At 59.0% G+C, this 17,902-nt stretch overlaps 2 protein-coding genes across 4 annotated transcripts in view; one reads left to right on the top strand and one right to left on the bottom strand.

Annotated features, from left to right (window-relative positions):
- The window catches only part of MAFK (MAF bZIP transcription factor K), a 14,132-nt gene extending 12,121 nt beyond the window's left edge, over positions 1–2,011 (bottom strand). Inside the window, exon 1 of the mRNA XM_063171777.1 lies at positions 1,957–2,011. The gene's annotated coding sequence lies outside the window, so the exon portion shown is untranslated. The remainder of the gene's footprint in view (positions 1–1,956) is intronic.
- On the top strand, positions 206–17,187 carry LOC134426619 (lysosomal alpha-glucosidase-like). 3 transcript variants are annotated; one of them, XM_063171771.1, is made up of 20 exons: positions 206–321; positions 6,429–6,957; positions 7,149–7,294; positions 8,225–8,390; positions 8,858–8,954; positions 9,931–10,050; positions 10,313–10,431; positions 11,014–11,145; positions 11,890–12,000; positions 12,787–12,900; positions 13,059–13,143; positions 13,469–13,586; positions 13,934–14,067; positions 14,152–14,303; positions 15,499–15,647; positions 15,726–15,867; positions 16,047–16,145; positions 16,261–16,425; positions 16,506–16,652; positions 16,859–17,187. In XM_063171771.1, exons 2-20 carry the CDS (start codon positions 6,436–6,438, stop codon positions 16,919–16,921), a joined length of 2,781 nt encoding a protein of 926 aa, XP_063027841.1. In that variant the 5' UTR covers positions 206–321; positions 6,429–6,435; the 3' UTR covers positions 16,922–17,187. The 3 variants fall into 3 exon arrangements, with proteins under 3 accessions (XP_063027841.1, XP_063027839.1, XP_063027840.1); XM_063171769.1 differs by lacking the exon at positions 206–321 and adding an exon at positions 5,164–5,248 and having other exon boundaries at positions 6,426–6,957; XM_063171770.1 differs by lacking the exon at positions 206–321 and adding an exon at positions 5,164–5,248.
- The last annotated feature ends 715 nt before the right edge of the window (positions 17,188–17,902 follow it).

The raw sequence follows: 17,902 nt of genomic DNA on the forward strand, positions 1-17,902 counted from the left end.
GGGCTCAAAGCCCTGTCAAGCTCAGAGCGTGCAGAAGCGGGCAGGGTGTCCTGATGGCCAGAGTCACCGTGTGCCCAACCTTGCGGCAAGTGCATGGAAACCCTGGGCAGCCGCAGGTCCGGCCGGGCGGGAGCAGAGTTAACTCCGGGGCCGCGCAGCCCTGCGTGCCATTGGGCAGCCGCGGCGTCCATCAGCCCGAGGAAGTGACTGAAGCCTTGGGGAAGGGCTCTCGGCAGGCAGCACCGCGGACACACACGGAAGGAGAGGGGGGAAAGAGCGGAGGGACGCACGCTGCTCTCAGCAGTGAGAAAAAGCCACCAGGTAAACTCATTCGCTGCTAGAACCCCGACGGCAGCAGGCGCTGGGCTGGGGCGCTGGGCTGCGTCCGCCACAGGGCTCACAAAAACTGAAAGTGCAAGAAAAAGGCGTGCAGCTTTTCAGGGAAACACTTTGCTCTCTCACTGGCTCCCTCCACCTTCCGCAGTCCCGGCTCAGCTTTAGGCACGCTGGCAAAGGAGGGGGCGGCCAGGTGAAAGCGAAAATGGAGGCCTTTCCCTTTTCTGTAACAACTTTGCCCAAAGGGGGCTCGTTCCTAATTTGAGACCTCATGGCCTGCTTTCAGCAGAATCTGTAAAATAAATCCTCCACGGAGAAACCCACGAGGGAGGGGAGCGGGCTCTCAGCCCGAGGAAGAGGAGGAAGGAAACAGACCCTGACACCCTGTGAGAGTTTGGAGATCTCAGTTCCCGTCGCTCGTGGCCTGGATGTTTCCCCACCTTGCGCCGCTGCCGTCACGGGGAGGCTGAAGAGGTTCCCCCCACCCACCTCCTCAGTTCTGATTAAATCCCCGAACCGTCCCGCACCCACCAGACAGTCACGCGGCACTGCCCGCTCCCGGAATGTCACCGTCCCCTTTCCTCCCACGGCCGGCGCTGGGCGGCCGCCGAGCACCCCGCTTGCAGGGCGGCCCCATGCACACGCATCCCTCCCTCCCTCCCCACAGGCTCCGGGACCAGCCCGAACACAGCACGCACCTCTCCCTCTTTCCACCCGACCAGCAGCTGTGCTCAGCAGAGATAAGCCCCCCACCCGCCGCAGGCTGGCCCCTCAGCCCATCCGACGCGCCCGCCTGGCATTTCCCGGTGGCGGCGGCTGCTCCTGCCCGATAACGCGGGGCGGACAGCGGATCACGAAGCCGCCACCACGCCCGGCCAGCGCCGCACGCCGCGGCCACGCTGCCCGGCCCCGGCTGCGCCCCGGCTCCCTCCGTACTACAAAAGCTGCTATTTTTAGTCGGCGGAGCGCGCGGCGTCACAACAGGTTTCCTCACATGTATTTTAAGAGCCATTCAAAGGCAGAGGCAGGCAGCGCGCTCATCCTCGAGGGGAAGAAAAATAACAACAAGAGACAGGCAAAGCATCACCCCGGCGAACACCCGAGGGACCCCCCCAGCCCCGTGTCCCCGAGGGTGCGGGGGCGCTGCCAGCCCCGTCCCACGGGGGTTCAGCGGTGCCGGCTCCGCGCCGCTGGTGCGAGGTGACAGGGAAGCTGTGACGGCGGGGCCCTCGCGCCTCCGCCCCGCGGGGGCTTCGGGGGCCGCTCGGCGGGGACGGGCGGCGCTGCCCGAGCCCCCTCCCGCTCCCGCCCGGCGGGGCCGCCGCCGCCGCCCGCCCCGAGCCCCCCGCCGGGCCCCACGTGCGCGCCCGGCCCGGCCCGGTGCGAGGGGCGGCGGCACCACGTGCCCGGCGCGGTGGTGACTCAGCACTTTTACCTCCGCCGCCCCGCCCGCCCGCGCCCAACCGGAGCCGACCGGACCGAGCGGGAGCCGGGCCGGAGCCGGGCCGAGCCGCCCCTTCCCCCGCCATCGAGCGGCAACGCGCGGCCACCCCCCCTTGCCGGCTCCGACCCAGCCCCCCGCCCCCGCCCCCTCCGCGCCGCGCCCGGGCGGCTCCTCACCTGCGTGCCGGCGGGAGCGCCCCGTGGCGGGGGCGGCGGCGGGGGCGGCGGGGCAGCGGGGGCGGCGGCGGGGGCGCTGCGCGGCTCCCTCCTCCCTCCCTGCCAGCGAGTCCCGCGGACAACAACAAGCGCGGGGCGGCCGCCTCCCCCCCGCCGCGCCGCCGACCAACCAGCGCCCCCGCCGCTTCCGGCATGGCGCGTCACCGCGCGCGTCACCGCCCGGCCCGGCCCGCCCGCCGCGTCACCCCGGGACCGCCCGCGCCGTTCATTCATGGGCAAGGGCGCGGGACGGGCGGGGCGCCGCTGCTGCCGGCACGTAGTCGCCCCCCTTCGTCCCCGTCCCCATCCCTCCGTCGTCTCCATCTTCCTCCCCATACTTGTTCTTATCCCGGTCCCCATCCCTCCTTCATCTCCATCCTCACCCTGGTCCAGATTCCTCTGTTATGCCCCCTTCATGCCCATCCTCATCCGCGTCTCCTCATCACCACGCCCCGTGCCCCCGCCCCGCGGCGGGGCTCACCCCTCTCCGGCAGCTCCCGGCCAGCCGGATCAGTCCCGATGGCGGGGGCGCAGCGTGGCCGGGGGTTTTGCACGCTCACACACGGGTGCGTTTTATGGAATCATAGAATGGTTGGTTAGGGAGGGACCTTAAAGCTCATCGCGTTTCAACCGCCGTGCCATGGGCAGGGACACCTTCCACTAGACGAGGTTGTTTCAAACCCCATCTAAATTGGCCTTGAACACCTCCAGGGATGTGGCATCCACAACTTTTCTGTGCAACCTGTGCCAGTGCCTCACCACCCTCATGGAAAAGATTTCTTCCTGACGTCTAAACTAAACCTGCTCTTTGTCAGTTTTAAACCATTACCCCTTGTCCTGCCACCACATGCTCCGGACAAAAGTTCCTCTTTAGCTTTCTTGCAGGCTCCCTTCAGACAAAGATAGCAATAAGATCTCCCTGAAGCCTTCTCTTGTTCAGGCTGAACAATCCAAATTCTCTCCTTTCCTCATAGGAGAGGTGTTCCATCCCCCTAATCAATTTGGTTGCCTCCTCTGGACTGTCTCTAACAGCTCCATGTCCTTCCAGTGCTGAGGACCCCAGAGCTGGACACAGCACTGCAGGTCAGGTCTCACAGAGCACAGCAGAGGGATAGAATCACTTCCCTTGACCTGCTGGCTCCTCTGCTTTTGGTGCAGCCTGGGACAAGGTTGGCTTTCTAGGCTGCAAGTGCTTTGTTGACTCATATCCAGCCTCTCATCCACCAGCACCCCGAAATCCTTGGAAGGGCTGCTCTTGATCCTTTCATCCCCCAGTCTGGATTGATACCAGGAGTTTCCCTGACCCAGGGGCAAAACCAGCAGGGCAAATGATGGTGGAGAAACGTGTCCTGGGCATCCCAATGCGCTTGGGAGGACTCACTTTTTCCCTGGGCTTCTTGAGGTGGCCGCTGACCAGCTTTGCCCTCCACTAGCTTTGGACTGCCTGTCCTGCCTGTGGACCTGTGGACTGCTTGTCCTGCAGCCCCCTGAGCATTGCAGCAGGGCCAAATCCTGCCCAGGGCTGGACCCTCAGCCCAATCTTTGCACTTTCCTCGTGCAGTTGTGTGAGCTGCTAAACGCAGCACCCTGACCCCAATGGTGTGAACAGCATTTTGGACCCTGGGGGAATCCAAAAATCATGATAATCTATCAAAAAATGTAATAACACAGGCAATTGACTAAACCAAACTGTCTCCATCTCAGCTAGGCTTGTTGTGGTTTCTTTGTGTCCATAACAATGTTGGACACTCTGTGTCAGCCCCTTGCAGTTTGTGCTTTCCAGCCTTGGGGCCAAACACTGGAGCAGCTCTAAGGGCCACAACTGAGGCTGTGAGTAAGATCCCATCCCTAACACAGGCAGCCTCATACCTGGCAGAGCCCCATGGGTCTGGGCAGCCAGAGCAAGGTTTAGTGAATGCACCTCCCTGATGTTAAGAAATCCCTACTTATCATTGGAACTGAGCTAATGAGGTTGGCTAAAGCTCCCAGGTGATGGGTGGCACGAAGCTGCTGTCCAGTGTAGCTGCAGCAGCTTTGGCCTTCACCTCTCCCAGATTTGCAGGCACTGGTTGAAATCCTGTGCTGGGTGCTGGGACAGGGTGAGCTAAGGGCTGGAGGGCAGATTTCAGCCAAAACTGCAGTCTCCACTGATGCCTCTGAGGTTTGTCTCCAGATCTCCTTTCCATCCAGGAAGGTTCTAGTGGCTCAGAGAGCCTAGACAGGCAAGGAGAAGGGATGCTGGGTGTGGAGCCTTTGGGGCCACTGATGTCCTCAACACAGCCACCTGCTCCTTGTGCTCTCTCTGAGTGCTGATAACCAAGAGTGGTCAGAGCCATCCTAAATCATCCAGGGCTTATCCCTGAGACATCCTCGAGATGGTCCTCAAGGGCAGGAGGGATGGGCTGGCTGCATCCTGGACGGGGGTTTCACCCTCTGTGGTGACAGCCCCGCACATGGGGCTCACCAGAATTGAGGTATTTCCCCCCATGGGGTTTGACAGATCACATATAGCAGGAGGGGAGCGGCTTTGTCACCTGAAATTCTGTTTCTGGATGAATTGCCCTGTTCACAACAGGTTGCTTTTCATTTTCATTCCCTGGGGAAAGCACCTCTGCTCCAAAGGTCTGTTTTCATTCGCTGCTGAACTTTAGACAGCGGTGGCCTTCAATAGTAAACAAGGAGGAGCTTTCTAGTCCTTTGAAAAGTGGGAAAGCCTGTGCAGCACACACACTCGTTAAGCAAATGAAGAGGAGTGCATGGACCTCTGGTGAAAACTTGGATGGAGAAAGGTTCTGGGACGTGTGGGGTTTTGTGAGTCTGGCCCAAAACACACCCAGCATCACGATTCCCTGAAGCCACTCAGCAGAGATAAAGTACTCTCACCCTATACGGGGGCACAGAGGATTAGTCACCTAAACAGAGGTTTAGAACACCTAAACAGAGGTGTTCTTTCTTCGGGTTTTGACACCCTGCATGCATCAACTGTGGAAAAACCTAAAAAAACCCGCTGCTCTCCCATACTCTAGACACAAATATTAAAAATGAAATTTAAAAACAGCACCCAAAGCGGAAGAGCGAGCGGAGGAGGGGCGTGCGGGGATGCGCTGCTACTAGAGAGGCGCGGTAGGAGTCGGCCGAGCTCGTCGGGTGTTTACGGCGGGGCCGGCGGAGCCGCAGCGCCGGGAGCGCTGCCCGTGCCCTGCCCGCTGCCCGTGCCCGCTGCCCACAGCCACAATGTCAAGAGGAGACCCGTGTATGTAAGCGCCGGCACGGCCGGAGCGGGGCCCGCAGGCGGGCAGGGGCGCCCGGGGATGCCGCGGCTGTGTGTCCCTCCCCGGGGCTGTGTGTCCCTCCCTGGCCGTGTGTCCCCCCGTCCGTGTGTCCCTGCGGCTGAGAGTCCCTCCGGCTGTTTGTCCCCCGGCTGTGTGTCCCCCGGCTGTTTGTCCCCCGGCTGTGTGTCCCCCGACTGTGTGTCCCCCCGGGGCGGGCAGAGGGCCCCGGGGCTCGGGAGCGGCCGCGCCGGGGGAAGCGGCGGGCGGGTGCGAAAGGCGGAGGCGCCGCCGCTCCGGGAGGTTCGCGGCCGGGTTGAGCCGTGGTGGTGGCCCGGGATGGGAGAGGGCTGGGGACTAAATGTGTTGATGGGGGATGGAGGCGTTTTCTGAGCCTGTGCAGGGAGGATGGTGAGGGGAGCAGGGTCTGAGTGAGAGTGAGATGGAGACAAGAAAGTTGTGTCTCTTTTTTAAGGTGCTGAGATTGCTGCCTGCAAACTTAACTAACTAGAACATGGGGGTCTCCGTTGCTTAGAATCCGGGAGTTGTTTGCCTGAGAGGTTGTCAGGATCAGCATTTATCAGTAGAAAGCAAGGACTAATGGCATATTCCCAGCCATCCCTTGCTCAGCTCTCCTCGGGTCTAAAACCTCTGAGTCAGGGCTTTGGACTGTGATGACAGAGGATGCTCGGAGCAGAGGAATGCTCAGAGCAGAGAATGCTCCTCACCTCGGAGCTGTAGCACTCAGCATCACGGCTCTGTTCCCACAGGAAGAGCAAGCTCGGTTTTGCTTGCACTTTCCAGAAACACTGCAGCCCATTAATTCAGATCTCCTTGAGGGGCCACTCTGCCGTCTCCCAAAAGCAAATGGTGCTTTTACCTCTTCACAGAGAGCAGCAGGCACACTTTCACCCTTGGGATTAATGGACAGTCAGGTGTCAGTGTCTCCCCACACTTAGCAGGGTGAGGACCACCTGACCTTGGCCAAGCCTTTCTTTTGCTGTATTTGCCAGGTGCATCTTGGCTGAAGGCACAGCTGTGATGCTGCAGGGTGCTGAGGGAGCAGGCTCTGCCCAAACCACAGGCATCAGGAGAGGGGGAAGCTGTCCTTGAGGCCTGGGCGAACTCTCCCCCTCTGTCTCTTTCACCCCTTCCATCCAGCAGCAGGACAATGAAGTCGTACCAGAAGCTGACAGCAGCCCAGCCAGCAGCATGCCGGCTGGAAGAGGAGGGGGCAGCCCCGGTGCCCTCTGGCCACGGGAAGCTGGCCCCGTGGTGGGTGGGCAGTGGGCTGCTGGTGGCCGCTGTTCTGCTGAGCACCGTCACCGTCTGGGTGCTGCGGCAAGTGTCGGGGGGCTGGCTGGGACCCACGGCACCCCCAAAATGCCTGGCGGTCCCCGAGAGCCGTCGCTTTGACTGCTACCCGGAGCGGCGCGTGGTGGTGACCCAGGAGCTCTGCGAAAGCCGAGGCTGCTGCTTCATCCCGAGTCCCCCGCTGGCAGAGGGCAGGCAGGGGGTGCCCTGGTGCTTCTATCCCCCTGACTTCCCCAGCTACACCCTGGAGAGCCTCAACCAGACAGCGCTGGGCATGGTGGGGCTGCTGGTGCAGAGGGAGAAGGCCTATTACCCCCGGGACATCCAGAAGCTGAGGCTGGATGTGGAATTTGAGACGGACACACGGCTGCACATCAAGGTGAGCTTCCTGCTGGCTGCCCTCAGGGGCCTGTGACTGTGCTCCTGACCCTTGCACCTGCCATCCTGTAGGGGACATCAAGTCTGGAATCTGCTGTGCTCCAGGCATGGCTGTGTGGGGCCAGTGAGCATCTCCAGCACTTTACCCTCTCACTTTGCTGGTCTTTAAAGCCCTTTTTCTTCCTTTTGCAGATAACAGATGCAGCCAACCCACGCTATGAGGTGCCCCTTGATGTTCCCCGGGTGATGAAGAGAGCGGAAAACCCCATCTATAGTCTGAACTTCTCCTGGGACCCCTTTGGGGTGGTGCTGCAGCGCAAGGCAACAGGGACAGTGCTGTAAGAACCCACCTCATGCTCACGCTGTGCCAGTGGAGAGAAGCTTTTCCCATCCTAGGCAGGATCCAGCATGCTTCCCCGAGGTTTTCCATTAGGAAAGTCCATGCTGTGAGATCTCCAAACTCTTTGTCTTGTATCTTTTGAGCGGTGCTGACATGGGGATGTGGCAGCAGGTGGCTTCCTGGCCCCAGGGGCTGGCCATGTGCTTGCCTTGTCCATAGCAGACCTGTGTGGGATCAGCATCTCTCCAAAAACTTCCCAGTGCTCTGATTCCTCCCAGGGTGCTACAGAAGCCAAACATTGTGTAGATCCCAGCACATCACCAATAAATGATCTGGTGGCTCAGGAAAAATGTCAGAGAAGAGTTGTGGCTTTGCCCTCTCCCTGCTTTTGGGTTTCACTGGCTGTCCAAACTATAGGTACACCCACAGCTCCAGGCTTTTTGTGGAAAAGGACTGTGGGTGACTTTGCTGTACATCTTCTGTCACCTCCACAGCTTTGCCCACACTCAGTTGGTGGTAAGCACCACCAGCTGGACAATGTCTGGTCAGGGTATGTTTTGGGATCCCATCCTTTCCTCCTCTTTCCCATTTGCTGGTGGCTGTGGTCCATTCTGTGCTTGGGAGCTGTTTATCAGTGACAGAAGGCTGAGAAACCCCATGGCCATATCACCTCAGTGGTTAAAATTAACCTGGGTGGAAACTTCTGGTGTCAAAGGGAAGGCTGTGCTGTGCTGGCTTGGGCTGTGCCTTGTGTCCAGCCAGACCTGAATTTGCTCCTGGGCTGCTGGATGCAGGGTGGGATGTGCTGTTAGACTGCCCCTTGAGATGCTTTGAGAGGGAAGAGATCAATTATTGATGAGCAAATGGATCCTAATGCATCCCAGAACCCTCTCTTGACCCTCTCTCTTTCTTGGTGTCACCCTGGCAGGCTAAACACCACCGTGGCCCCCTTGATCTTTGCTGACCAGTTTCTCCAGATATCCACATCACTGCCATCCAGGTTCCTCTATGGGCTGGGGGAGCACCGTGACAGCCTCCTGCACAGCCTGGACTGGAACACCCTCACGCTGTGGGCCCGCGACGTCTCTCCCACGGTACATCTGCCCTGTCCCCGAGGGGTGCAGGGGCTGAGGGCAGGAGTGCCACTCTCCTGAGCCTGGGAAAGCGTGGCAGGGGTGGGCAGCAGCACTGGGAGAGGCTGATGAGCAGGTATGTGCCAGGGAGGATTTCAGAGCAATTGCAAAATGCTCTTGGCACTCCAAGGGCGCTGGGTGTTTCCGCTCCACCCTGCTCCTCGTGCAATGTGTTGTGGTGAGGCAGGAGGCTTCCCCCTCACCCAGCCCAGCTCAGTAGCAGCCCCTGAGCTGGAGGAAGAAGCAACCTCCCACGGCCTTAAGCTCCAAACCTATCCTCATTCCCTGCCTTATGCTCCAGAGGAGTGACAGATGCCTGGTGAGGTGGTGGCAGCATATACAGCTCAGGGTCATTTATTCCCTTTCAGTGACATGGGCCTCTCCTGCTTTGCCCTCTTTGTTGTCTTACTGGGCACCTTTCCTTGCAGGAATCATTCAACCTGTACGGTGCCCACCCCTTCTACCTGCTGATGGAGGAGGGTGGAAACGCTCACGGTGTTTTCCTGCTCAACAGCAACGCCATGGGTAGGTGTCCAGGGGACCCCAGGCCAGCTTGTCCATGGTGGAGGAGTGGCAGATTGGGACAGATGGGAGCTGCTGGAGTGGGCACTTTGGGACCTTGGGGTGAGGGGAAGGCATGAAAAGGAAAGATGTGGTTTGATGGCTCCGTTATTGAGAGCAGCCATCTGTTTCCTGGCTACGGCGAGGCTCTTTAGCAACTGCCGAGCAGTTGAACCACACGCCCAGCTGCCATCAGCAAGGCAGGTCCCCTGCATGCAGCTCCATGCCCATTGCCCTGCTCCAGCACTGGGCACGGCTGGGGCACTGCCATCTGTCACCCTCACTGTTCCCAGCTGTGCTGCCAGCTGTGGCCATGGGATCTGCCCCTGTGTGCCAGCTGATAACGCAGCAGCTCCTGCCCTGCCAGGGGCAGCACCAGGACCACCCGTCCCTCCCTGCAGCTGCCTCTTGCAGCCAGCTGGGATGATGCTGCTCACCCCAGGGCTCTGGCAGCTCCAGCTGTGCTCTGCTCTGTGGCTGTGATGCTGCTGGGCAGGAGCTCCTGTGAGATGCAGCCACCTGAGCTGAGGTTAAAAGGCTGCTCCATGTGAGGAGCCCTTCCCAGGAAAGGCCTGGCTCCCACGTGCTTGCTTGTAAAAGCAGCCCTCAATTCACTTAGGAGGGGATTTCAGGGGAGGACATGAAGGAAAGCACTGCACTGAAGTGCTTAGTCTTGGTCCAGAAGCTGGCACAGATTTGAGATTAAAGAGCAGATTTTCAAGATAGCGTAAACCCATGATCTCTCTGGGCTGTGATGATTTAAGCTTCCAGACACCCATTTAGCATCTGCTGAGTGTAAGACAGGGATTTCTGTGTTCCCCCCTGAGCATTGCCTGTGGTGCTGCCTGGGCCCCATCATAGGGGCTAAAGTCTGGGGGCTGCTCCCCAGTTGTCACTGCCTTTTTCTCTTCTCTTTCCCTTTCTATCTTGCCATTCAAAGAGGTGGCTCTGCAGCCTGCTCCAGGCCTGACCTGGAGGACCATTGGAGGGGTGCTGGATTTTTACATCTTCCTGGGGCCCGATCCCAGCATGGTCATCCAACAGTACCAGCAGGTGATAGGTAAGTGCCCACACCCCAACACAGCTCTCTACAGGCATCTCCTTCATGCCCACATCCCTGTCTCACCCCAGCTTCACCACCATCCCCAACCCTCTCAGCTGGAGAGGGGTCAGCATCCCCCAGCCATCCCATCCCCAGCCCTTCCAGCACGCTGTGGTCAGTGGTCACCTTTTATCCTCCCTCTCCTCTTGCCTTCCCATCCTTTTGAGATGCTGCTGTCATCTTGGGAATCCCCATCCATGCTCCCACTGTCCCACTGCAGGGTTCCCAGCCATGCCCCCCATGTGGGCTCTTGGCTTCCATCTCTGCCGCTGGGGCTACGGATCCAGCAACGGGACCTGGCAGACTGTGAGAGCCATGAGGAACTACCAGATCCCCCAGGTAAGCCCAGCCTGTGGGGCAGGGAGTGCCCATCACCCATTCCTGCGCCCCATCACCCATTCCAGAGCCCCATCACCCTTTCCTGAGCCCCATCACCCATTCCTGAGCCCCATCACCAATTCCTGAGCCCCATCACCAATTCCTGAGCCCCATCACCCATTCCTGCACCCCATCACCCGTTCCTGAGCCCCATCACCCATTCCTGAGCCCCATCACCCATTCCAGAGCCCCATCACCCATTCCTGCACCCCATCACCCATTCCAGAGCCCCATCACCCTTTCCTGAGCCCCATCACCCATTCCAGAGTCCCATCACCCATTCCTGAGCCCCGTCACCCATTCCTGAGCCCCGTCACCCATTCCTGAGCCCCATCACCCATTCCTGAGCCCCATCACCCACTCCTGAGCCCCATCACCCATTTCTGAGCCCCATCACCCATTCCAGAGCCCCCATCACCCATTCCTGAGCCCCATCACCCATTCCTGAGCCCCATCACCCATTCCTGAGCCCCATCACCCATTCCAGAGCCCCATCACCCATTCCAGAGTCCCATCACCCATTCCTGAGCCTCTTTCCTGCAGGATGGGCAGTGGAATGACATCGATTACATGGATGGCTACCGGGACTTCACCTTGGATTCCCAGAAGTTTTCCTCCCTGCCCTCCCTGGTGGAAGACCTCCACAAACATGGGCAGCACTACGTTATGATCTTGGTATTCCCCCTCCTCTCCCACTGTGCTGCCTTTGCTGCAGGGATGTCAGACAAGGGCATAAAGGATGCTCCTGGTGCCAGCTGGTCGTTCCTGGCTCTGGGGATTTTTGTAGGAGGTCAATTCCCAGTTCTGGTCAGGCCCTGTAAACTGTGACTGGAAATCCCCCTAATGCAGGGACCTTGGAGACACAGCCAGGTTCTTGTGCTGTGCTTCTGTGGGTAAAAGGATGGCCCTGACCCCTGGGAGAGAAGGAATGGAGGAACTGTGGGTCAGGCAGGTATCCTTGTGGGTGCTCAGCTCAGGTGCTCTCACATCCCCACAAGTGCTGGGACCTTGTGACCTGGCTGTGATGTGCCTTCTTCCCTCTGCAAGGAGTGGGGGCACGGGTTCTGCTTGCTGGAGGCAGTGGGGACCAGCAGGTCCTTGCAGGGGGAAGCTGGATTTCCTCCTCAATGAACTCTCTGTAGTAGCCCTGTCCATGACCTGACATTTCTTGCATAAGAACAAGAGTTCTTGTATGTGTCTCCCCCTCCCCAAAACACCATAACGGGTCCTGGGGACTTGCAGAAGTGGCATTTTAGAAAACATGCCTGGAAGTGTTGAACACAAGTTTCTCTTCCCCTTGGGGGGGAAACAGCCACCGTGTGTGGGCTCTGGCTGACCCTGCCTGGGTTCTCCTCTGTGAATCACACTGGTCTGGCCAGGGCTGCCTGAAATGTCACTAACCCTCTGCCCCATCCCCAGGATCCTGGCATCAGCAGCACCAGCCCCAATGGCTCCTACTGGCCTTTTGATGAAGGCTTGAGACGGGGCTTGTTCCTCAACACCACCCAGGGGCAGCCACTCATCGGGCAGGTGAGGAGCTCTGGGGGAAATCCCAGCCCAGGGGGTTGTGCAACACCAGGAATGGGATTTCAGCACAACAGAGGGAAAGCCAAGTGGCCAAGGGACTTCTCTGGGATAATTGCCAGAGCCTGGCTCAGTCCTTGTCCCCTCCTGGTGTCTTCACCAGCCCAGGGACCAGCCCTTGCTCAGCAGAGGAGCCTGTGGAAGTCATATGAGCTTACCAGAGTCAGCAGTGCTGCCTCAGGCTGATCATCTGATTTCTCTCCCTTCCTGTTTCTGGGGTGAGGGGAGGTTGTCTGTGATGAGCAGTGTGCCTCGAGACCTGCTCTGCAGCTCTTCCCTCCCACTTTGACCCCTCTGGCTGTTTTCTCCCACCTGCTCTCTCTTGCTCTCTCCAAGGAGGGAGCTTTCGATGTAGCCTGAAAACATAGGGGAAAATGAATTGGCTAAAATTCCTGGAGTGAGGCAAAGCACAGAGAAATCATGGCTTTTCCCTGACATGTTCTTGGTGAGGTGGTAACAGGCCTTGTGCAAGTGAGGGCAGAGCAGCTCCATCAGCTGCCCACGGCCTGTGGGGACTCCTCAGCACTTGGTACTCCTGGTACCATGGAGTAGAAGGGATGCTCTGTGTTTGTGTAGCACCCAAGACTCAAAGCTTTGGCTGGGTTTATCTTCTCTCATTTCCTGTTTCACCCCCAGCTGAAATCCCTGGCATGCTCTGGTACCCTGGTCCTCATGGTGGCTCCCCACAAATCACCTGCTCGCTGAACCCATGGATTTGTGGTGTCTCCACAGGTCTGGCCTGGTTTCACTGCCTTTGCAGACTTCTCCAACCCAGACACACACCAGTGGTGGCTGGAGAACCTGCAGCACTTCCATGCCCACGTGCCCTTTGATGGCCTCTGGATCGTAAGTCCCTCCTTGCCCGTGGGTTGCTGCGTGCCAGCAGCTCAGCTCCTGCCTGATGTGTGTCCTGGCAGGACTGTCCCTCAAATGCAGCTTTTCCAGGTCTATTACTAATCACAAAACCACACACCTGAAATTGCAGCACAATTTTCTTTGCTTAGGACATGAATGAGCCATCCAACTTCATGGATGGGTCTGAACATGGGTGCCCCCCAGGAGAGTTGGACAACCCACCCTACACTCCAGGTGAGGAGGGAGATGAGATGCAAAGCTGTGCTCATAGGTACTGTGTGCTTTGAGATGGCTGCCAACTGAGTGTGGTGGAGGAAAACCATTTCTAAGAGACATTTATGAATGCCTCCATCCCTTCCTTCATGTGCCAGAATCCATGTCTAAGCCATGCACACTTGTTAGGCCACATCAGGGTGCAGGATGGGGCTGTTTGCATGAGCTTTTGGCACTGGTTGGCAATGACAGCTGGCTGTGGGAGGGCTGGCCCAGAGCCAGCAAGTGTGGGGGTCCATATCCCCTGCACCCCAGCTGGGTCCAACTGGGCTCTGTGTCCTGGCAGCCGTGCTGGGCGATTCCCTCTCTGCAAAGACGGTGTGTGCCTCAGCAAAGCAGAAAGTCTCCGTGCACTACAACCTCCACAACCTCTATGGGCTGATGGAAGCCAAAGCCACAGCAAGGTACCTGAGCATCCTTCTTCCTGGCAGCCTGGGGATGGGCTGGGACAAAATTCTTTTCGGAGCTGAGCAGGAAAAGGATGGAGATTTGAGTGTGATCTGAAGTGGAGGAGCTCTGGCTGTTCACTGCCTCTGGGATGGGAATAACCCAGGAGAAGAGAAGAGCTGGCACTGCTCTGGGAGGAATGGGTGAATGAGGCTGGTCCTGCTGGAAGCCTTTTCCAGACTGCTCAGACTGACTCTCTACCCCTCTGCCAGCGGGCTGGAATTTCCCTCAGCTGTTGTGGGACAGGGCAAACCCTGGCGGGCTGCTCTTACCCTCTGCCCCCAGCTCTGCCGTTGTTTTCCAGCGCCTTGATCCAGCTGCGGGGGAAGCGCCCCTTCCTCATCTCCCGCTCCACCTTCCCCAGCCAGGGCCGCTACTCGGGGCACTGGCTGGGTGACAACCGCAGCCAGTGGAAGGACATGCGTTACTCCATCCCGGGTGGGTGCCACAGAGCCCCTAACAGCACTCTCCTCGTTTGAGGTGTCTCTGAAACTGTGCCCTGCTGACTGTCCCTGCCCCCAGGGCTGCTGAGCTTCAGCCTCTTTGGCATCCCTCTGGTCGGGGCGGACATCTGCGGCTTCTCGGGCAGCGCCTCGGAGGAGCTGTGCACACGCTGGATGCAGCTCGGCGCCTTCTACCCCTTCTCCCGCAACCACAACACCCAGAACGAGAAGGTGCAGGGCAGTGGGAGGCATCCTAGGGCTGGGGTGTGGGATGGGGGATGCAGGGTGTGGGGTGTGGGATGGGGGATGCAGGATGTGGGGTGTGGAACTGGGGATGCAGGATATGGGGTGTGGGATGGGGGATGCAGGATATGGGGTGTGGGATGGGGGATGCAGGATATGGGATATGGAATGGGGTTGCAGGATATGGGGTGTGGGATGGGGGATGCAGGATATGGGATATGGAATGGGGTTGCAGGATATGGGGTGTGGGATGGGGGATGCAGGATATGGGGTGTGGGATGGGGGATGCAGGATATGGGATATGGAATGGGGTTGCAGGATATGGGGTGTGGGATGGGGGATGCAGGATATGGGGTGTGGGATGGGGGATGCAGGATATGGGGTGTGGGATGGGGGATGCAGGATATGGGATATGGAATGGGGTTGCAGGATATGGTGTGTGGGATGGGGGATGCAGGATATGGGGTGGGAACTGGGGATGCAGGATATGGGGTGGGAACTGGGGATGCAGGATATGGGATATGGAATGGGGTTGCAGGATATGGTGTGTGGGATGGGGGATGCAGGATATGGGGTGGGGAACTGGGGATGCAGGATATGGGATATGGAATGGGGTTGCAGGATAGGGAATGTGGGATGGGGGATGCAGGAGGTAGGATGTGGAACTGGGGATGCAGGATATGGGGTGTGGGATGGGGGATGCAGGATATGGCATATGGAACTGGGGATGCAGGATATGGGATGTGAAACTGGGGATGCAGGATATAGGATGTGGAATGGGGGATACAGGAGGTGGAATGTGGAATGGGGGCATTGGATGTGGTATGGGGGAGGCAGGATATAGGATGTGGGATGCAGGATATGGGATGTGGGATGCAGGATATGGAGTGTGGGATGGGGGATGCAAGAGGTGGGATGTGGAATAGGAGATGCAGGATATGCGATGGGGGATGCAGGATATGGAATTGGGTATGCAGGATGTAGAATTGGGGATGCAGGATATGGGATGGGGATGGGGGATACAGGATATGGGATGGGGATGGGGGATGCAGGATATGGGATGGGGATGGGGGATGCAGGATATGGGATGGGGATGGGGGATGCAGGATATGGGATGGGGATGGGGGATGCAGGATATGGGGTCGGGGGTGGGACAGCTGCTGACTGCCCGTGTCTCCCCCAGGCCCAGGACCCAACAGCGTTCAGCCCCGCAGCCAGGACAGCCATGAAGGACGTGCTGCTGACCCGCTACTCCCTCCTGCCCTTCCTCTACACCCTTTTCCACCGTGCCCACCTGCAGGGGGACACCGTGGCCCGGCCCTTGTTCTTTGAGTAAGGCCATCCCCACTGGGAGTGGGGAGATGCTGGGCTGAACCAGGGAAATCACACAGCATCTCCATCCTGCTGCAGGTTCCCTCAGGATAAGGCCACGTGGGAGCTGGACAGGCAGTTCCTGTGGGGCCAGAGCCTGCTGGTAACCCCAGTGCTGGAGCCTGGGGTGGACTCAGTCACAGGTTATGTCCCCCAAGGCACGTGGTACGACTTCTACACGGTGAGGAGCATCACAGCATTTGCCAGGGGCTGGGTGATCCCTGCTTGACCCTCTTGAGTCAAACTGTGGGTGGGAAGCCCTGGCTGAGCCCTAATGGAGGGAGGGTTGGGGATGGCTGCCCTGCAGACCCCTGCCTGAGCCCTGATCCCTCACACCCCTGTCTCTCACTCCCTGCCCAGGGCTCCTCAGTGAACAGCAGTGGGGAGATGTTGAAGATGTCAGCCCCTCTGGAGCACCTCAACCTGCACATCCGGGAAGGTTCCATCCTGCCCACCCAGGTGAGTGCCCACCCATCGCCTCCCTGGGTGCTGTCCACGGAGTGTGTGTCCCCCAGCACCTCAACTCCTGCCCCCAGTGCTCATGGCCCTACAGCACCCATGTCTTTGAACCCAGAAACCAGGAACCACCACAGAGGCCACCCGAGGGAACCCCCTGCGTCTCATCGTGGCCTTGTCCTCGCATGCCACGGCCTGGGGTGACCTTTTCTGGGATGATGGCGAGAGCCTGGACACCTTCGAGAAGGGCGACTACTCCTACGTGGTGTTCAATGTCACACAGGTGGGATGTGGTGGGGAGGGCAGGAGTGGGAGGTCCCATGGTCCCTGGTGACCTTGAGCTCATGCTGTCCCCTCCTACAGAACATCTTCACCTCCACCGTCCTCCATGCCAGCACCGAGGCCACCAAGGTCACCGTTGGCACACTGAGCATCTTTGGGGTGCAGAAGCCGCCCAGCAAGGTCCTCCTGAATGGCCAGGAGAAGCCCTTTTCCTACCTGGACAACCAGGTATGGCCCCATTTCAAAGTGACCTTTGCTGGGTGGGGGTGCCAATCCTGAGGGTCTCCACCCCTCCTCTTCCAGGGTCACAGTGGGACCAACGAGGGGGTGAGGGCTCTCTGTGGCTCTCCCGCCATGCCAGGCCTTAGGGGAAAGCATCCTCCACTTCCCTCCTGTCAAGGCTGTACCCCAAAATGTCTCCTTTCCCCCCACAGGTTCTCAACGTGAGTGACCTTGGCATGAGCCTCAGCCAGGGCTTCTCCCTGCAGTGGCTGTGACAGGGGGCTGTGGGGTCACCCCCAGGACACCCTGCTGGGAGATGCTCAGTGCTCCAGTCCCTGAAACCAGGATGCTGCCATGGAGTGGGCTCTGGGGACTGTCACCTGCTGCTGCTCACCCCCTCCAGCACAGCTGGGGACAGGGGGCGTGGGATGGGGGCTTGGCTGCTGGGTGCCCCCTGCATGGTCCTGGGTGGGTGGGTGCCGTGGGTGGAGGTGTGGGTACCTGCTGTCCCCACTGCAATAAAGGCATGTGGAGAACTTGTCCTGGGAGCATGATGTGGGGATGGAAGGGGTAGCATGGGGGAGAGAGCAACTAAAACAGTTGCTGCTGTTTTAGTTTTTGACCTTGGTTCTCCTGACTCCATCACCCTGGTTTCAGCTGCTCAATTTTAGCCCCAATCCTCAATTCCAGCCCCACATTCCACCCCTCCAACTTCAGCCACTACTTCCAGCTCCCCAATTTCAGCCCCTGACTCCAGCATCCAATCCCACCTCCTTGATTCCCCTGTTTGATCCCAGATCCCCCAATCACAGAATCATTTAAGCTGGAAAAGATCTCCAAGATCAAGTCCAGCCGTGGACTAATCACTTTTTCATACACCATGGCACTGAGTGCCACGTCCAGTCATTTCTTGAACACCTCCAGAGGCGGTGACTCCATCACCACCCTGGGCAGCCTGTTCCAAAATGTAATCCCACTTTTTGTGAAGAAATCCCTCCTGATGCCTGACTTAACACCCCCTGGTGCTGCCTGAGACTATGTCCTCTTGCCCTGCTGCTAGCGGCGTGGGAGAAGAGACGGATCAAGCACCAAAGAATACATTTTTTTAAGAAGATGTTTACATTTTATACAACTCGCAGCCTCTCTGATCTCGGGCGGCCCGCGATCCCCGGCGCTGCAGTTCCCCTCCCGCCCGCCAGACGGCGCTGCCCGGTGGGGCGGGCCGGGCCGGGCGGTGCCGCTGCGGCGGCGATTCC

The sequence above is a fragment of the Melospiza melodia genome, chromosome 18 (assembly GCF_035770615.1).
Source record: "Melospiza melodia melodia isolate bMelMel2 chromosome 18, bMelMel2.pri, whole genome shotgun sequence".
Lineage (NCBI taxonomy): Eukaryota > Metazoa > Chordata > Aves > Passeriformes > Passerellidae > Melospiza > Melospiza melodia.

Bases quoted from the DNA above. Each gene is read 5' to 3' on its own strand.
- LOC134426619 (XM_063171771.1), top strand. From the start codon at position 6,436: ATGAAGTCGTACCAGAAGCTGACAGCAGCCCAGCCAGCAGCATGCCGG. The intron at 8,391-8,857 runs GTACATCTGCCC...CTTTCCTTGCAG, and splicing joins CCCGCGACGTCTCTCCCACG to GAATCATTCAACCTGTACGG. The intron at 10,432-11,013 runs GTAAGCCCAGCC...TCTTTCCTGCAG, and splicing joins GGAACTACCAGATCCCCCAG to GATGGGCAGTGGAATGACAT.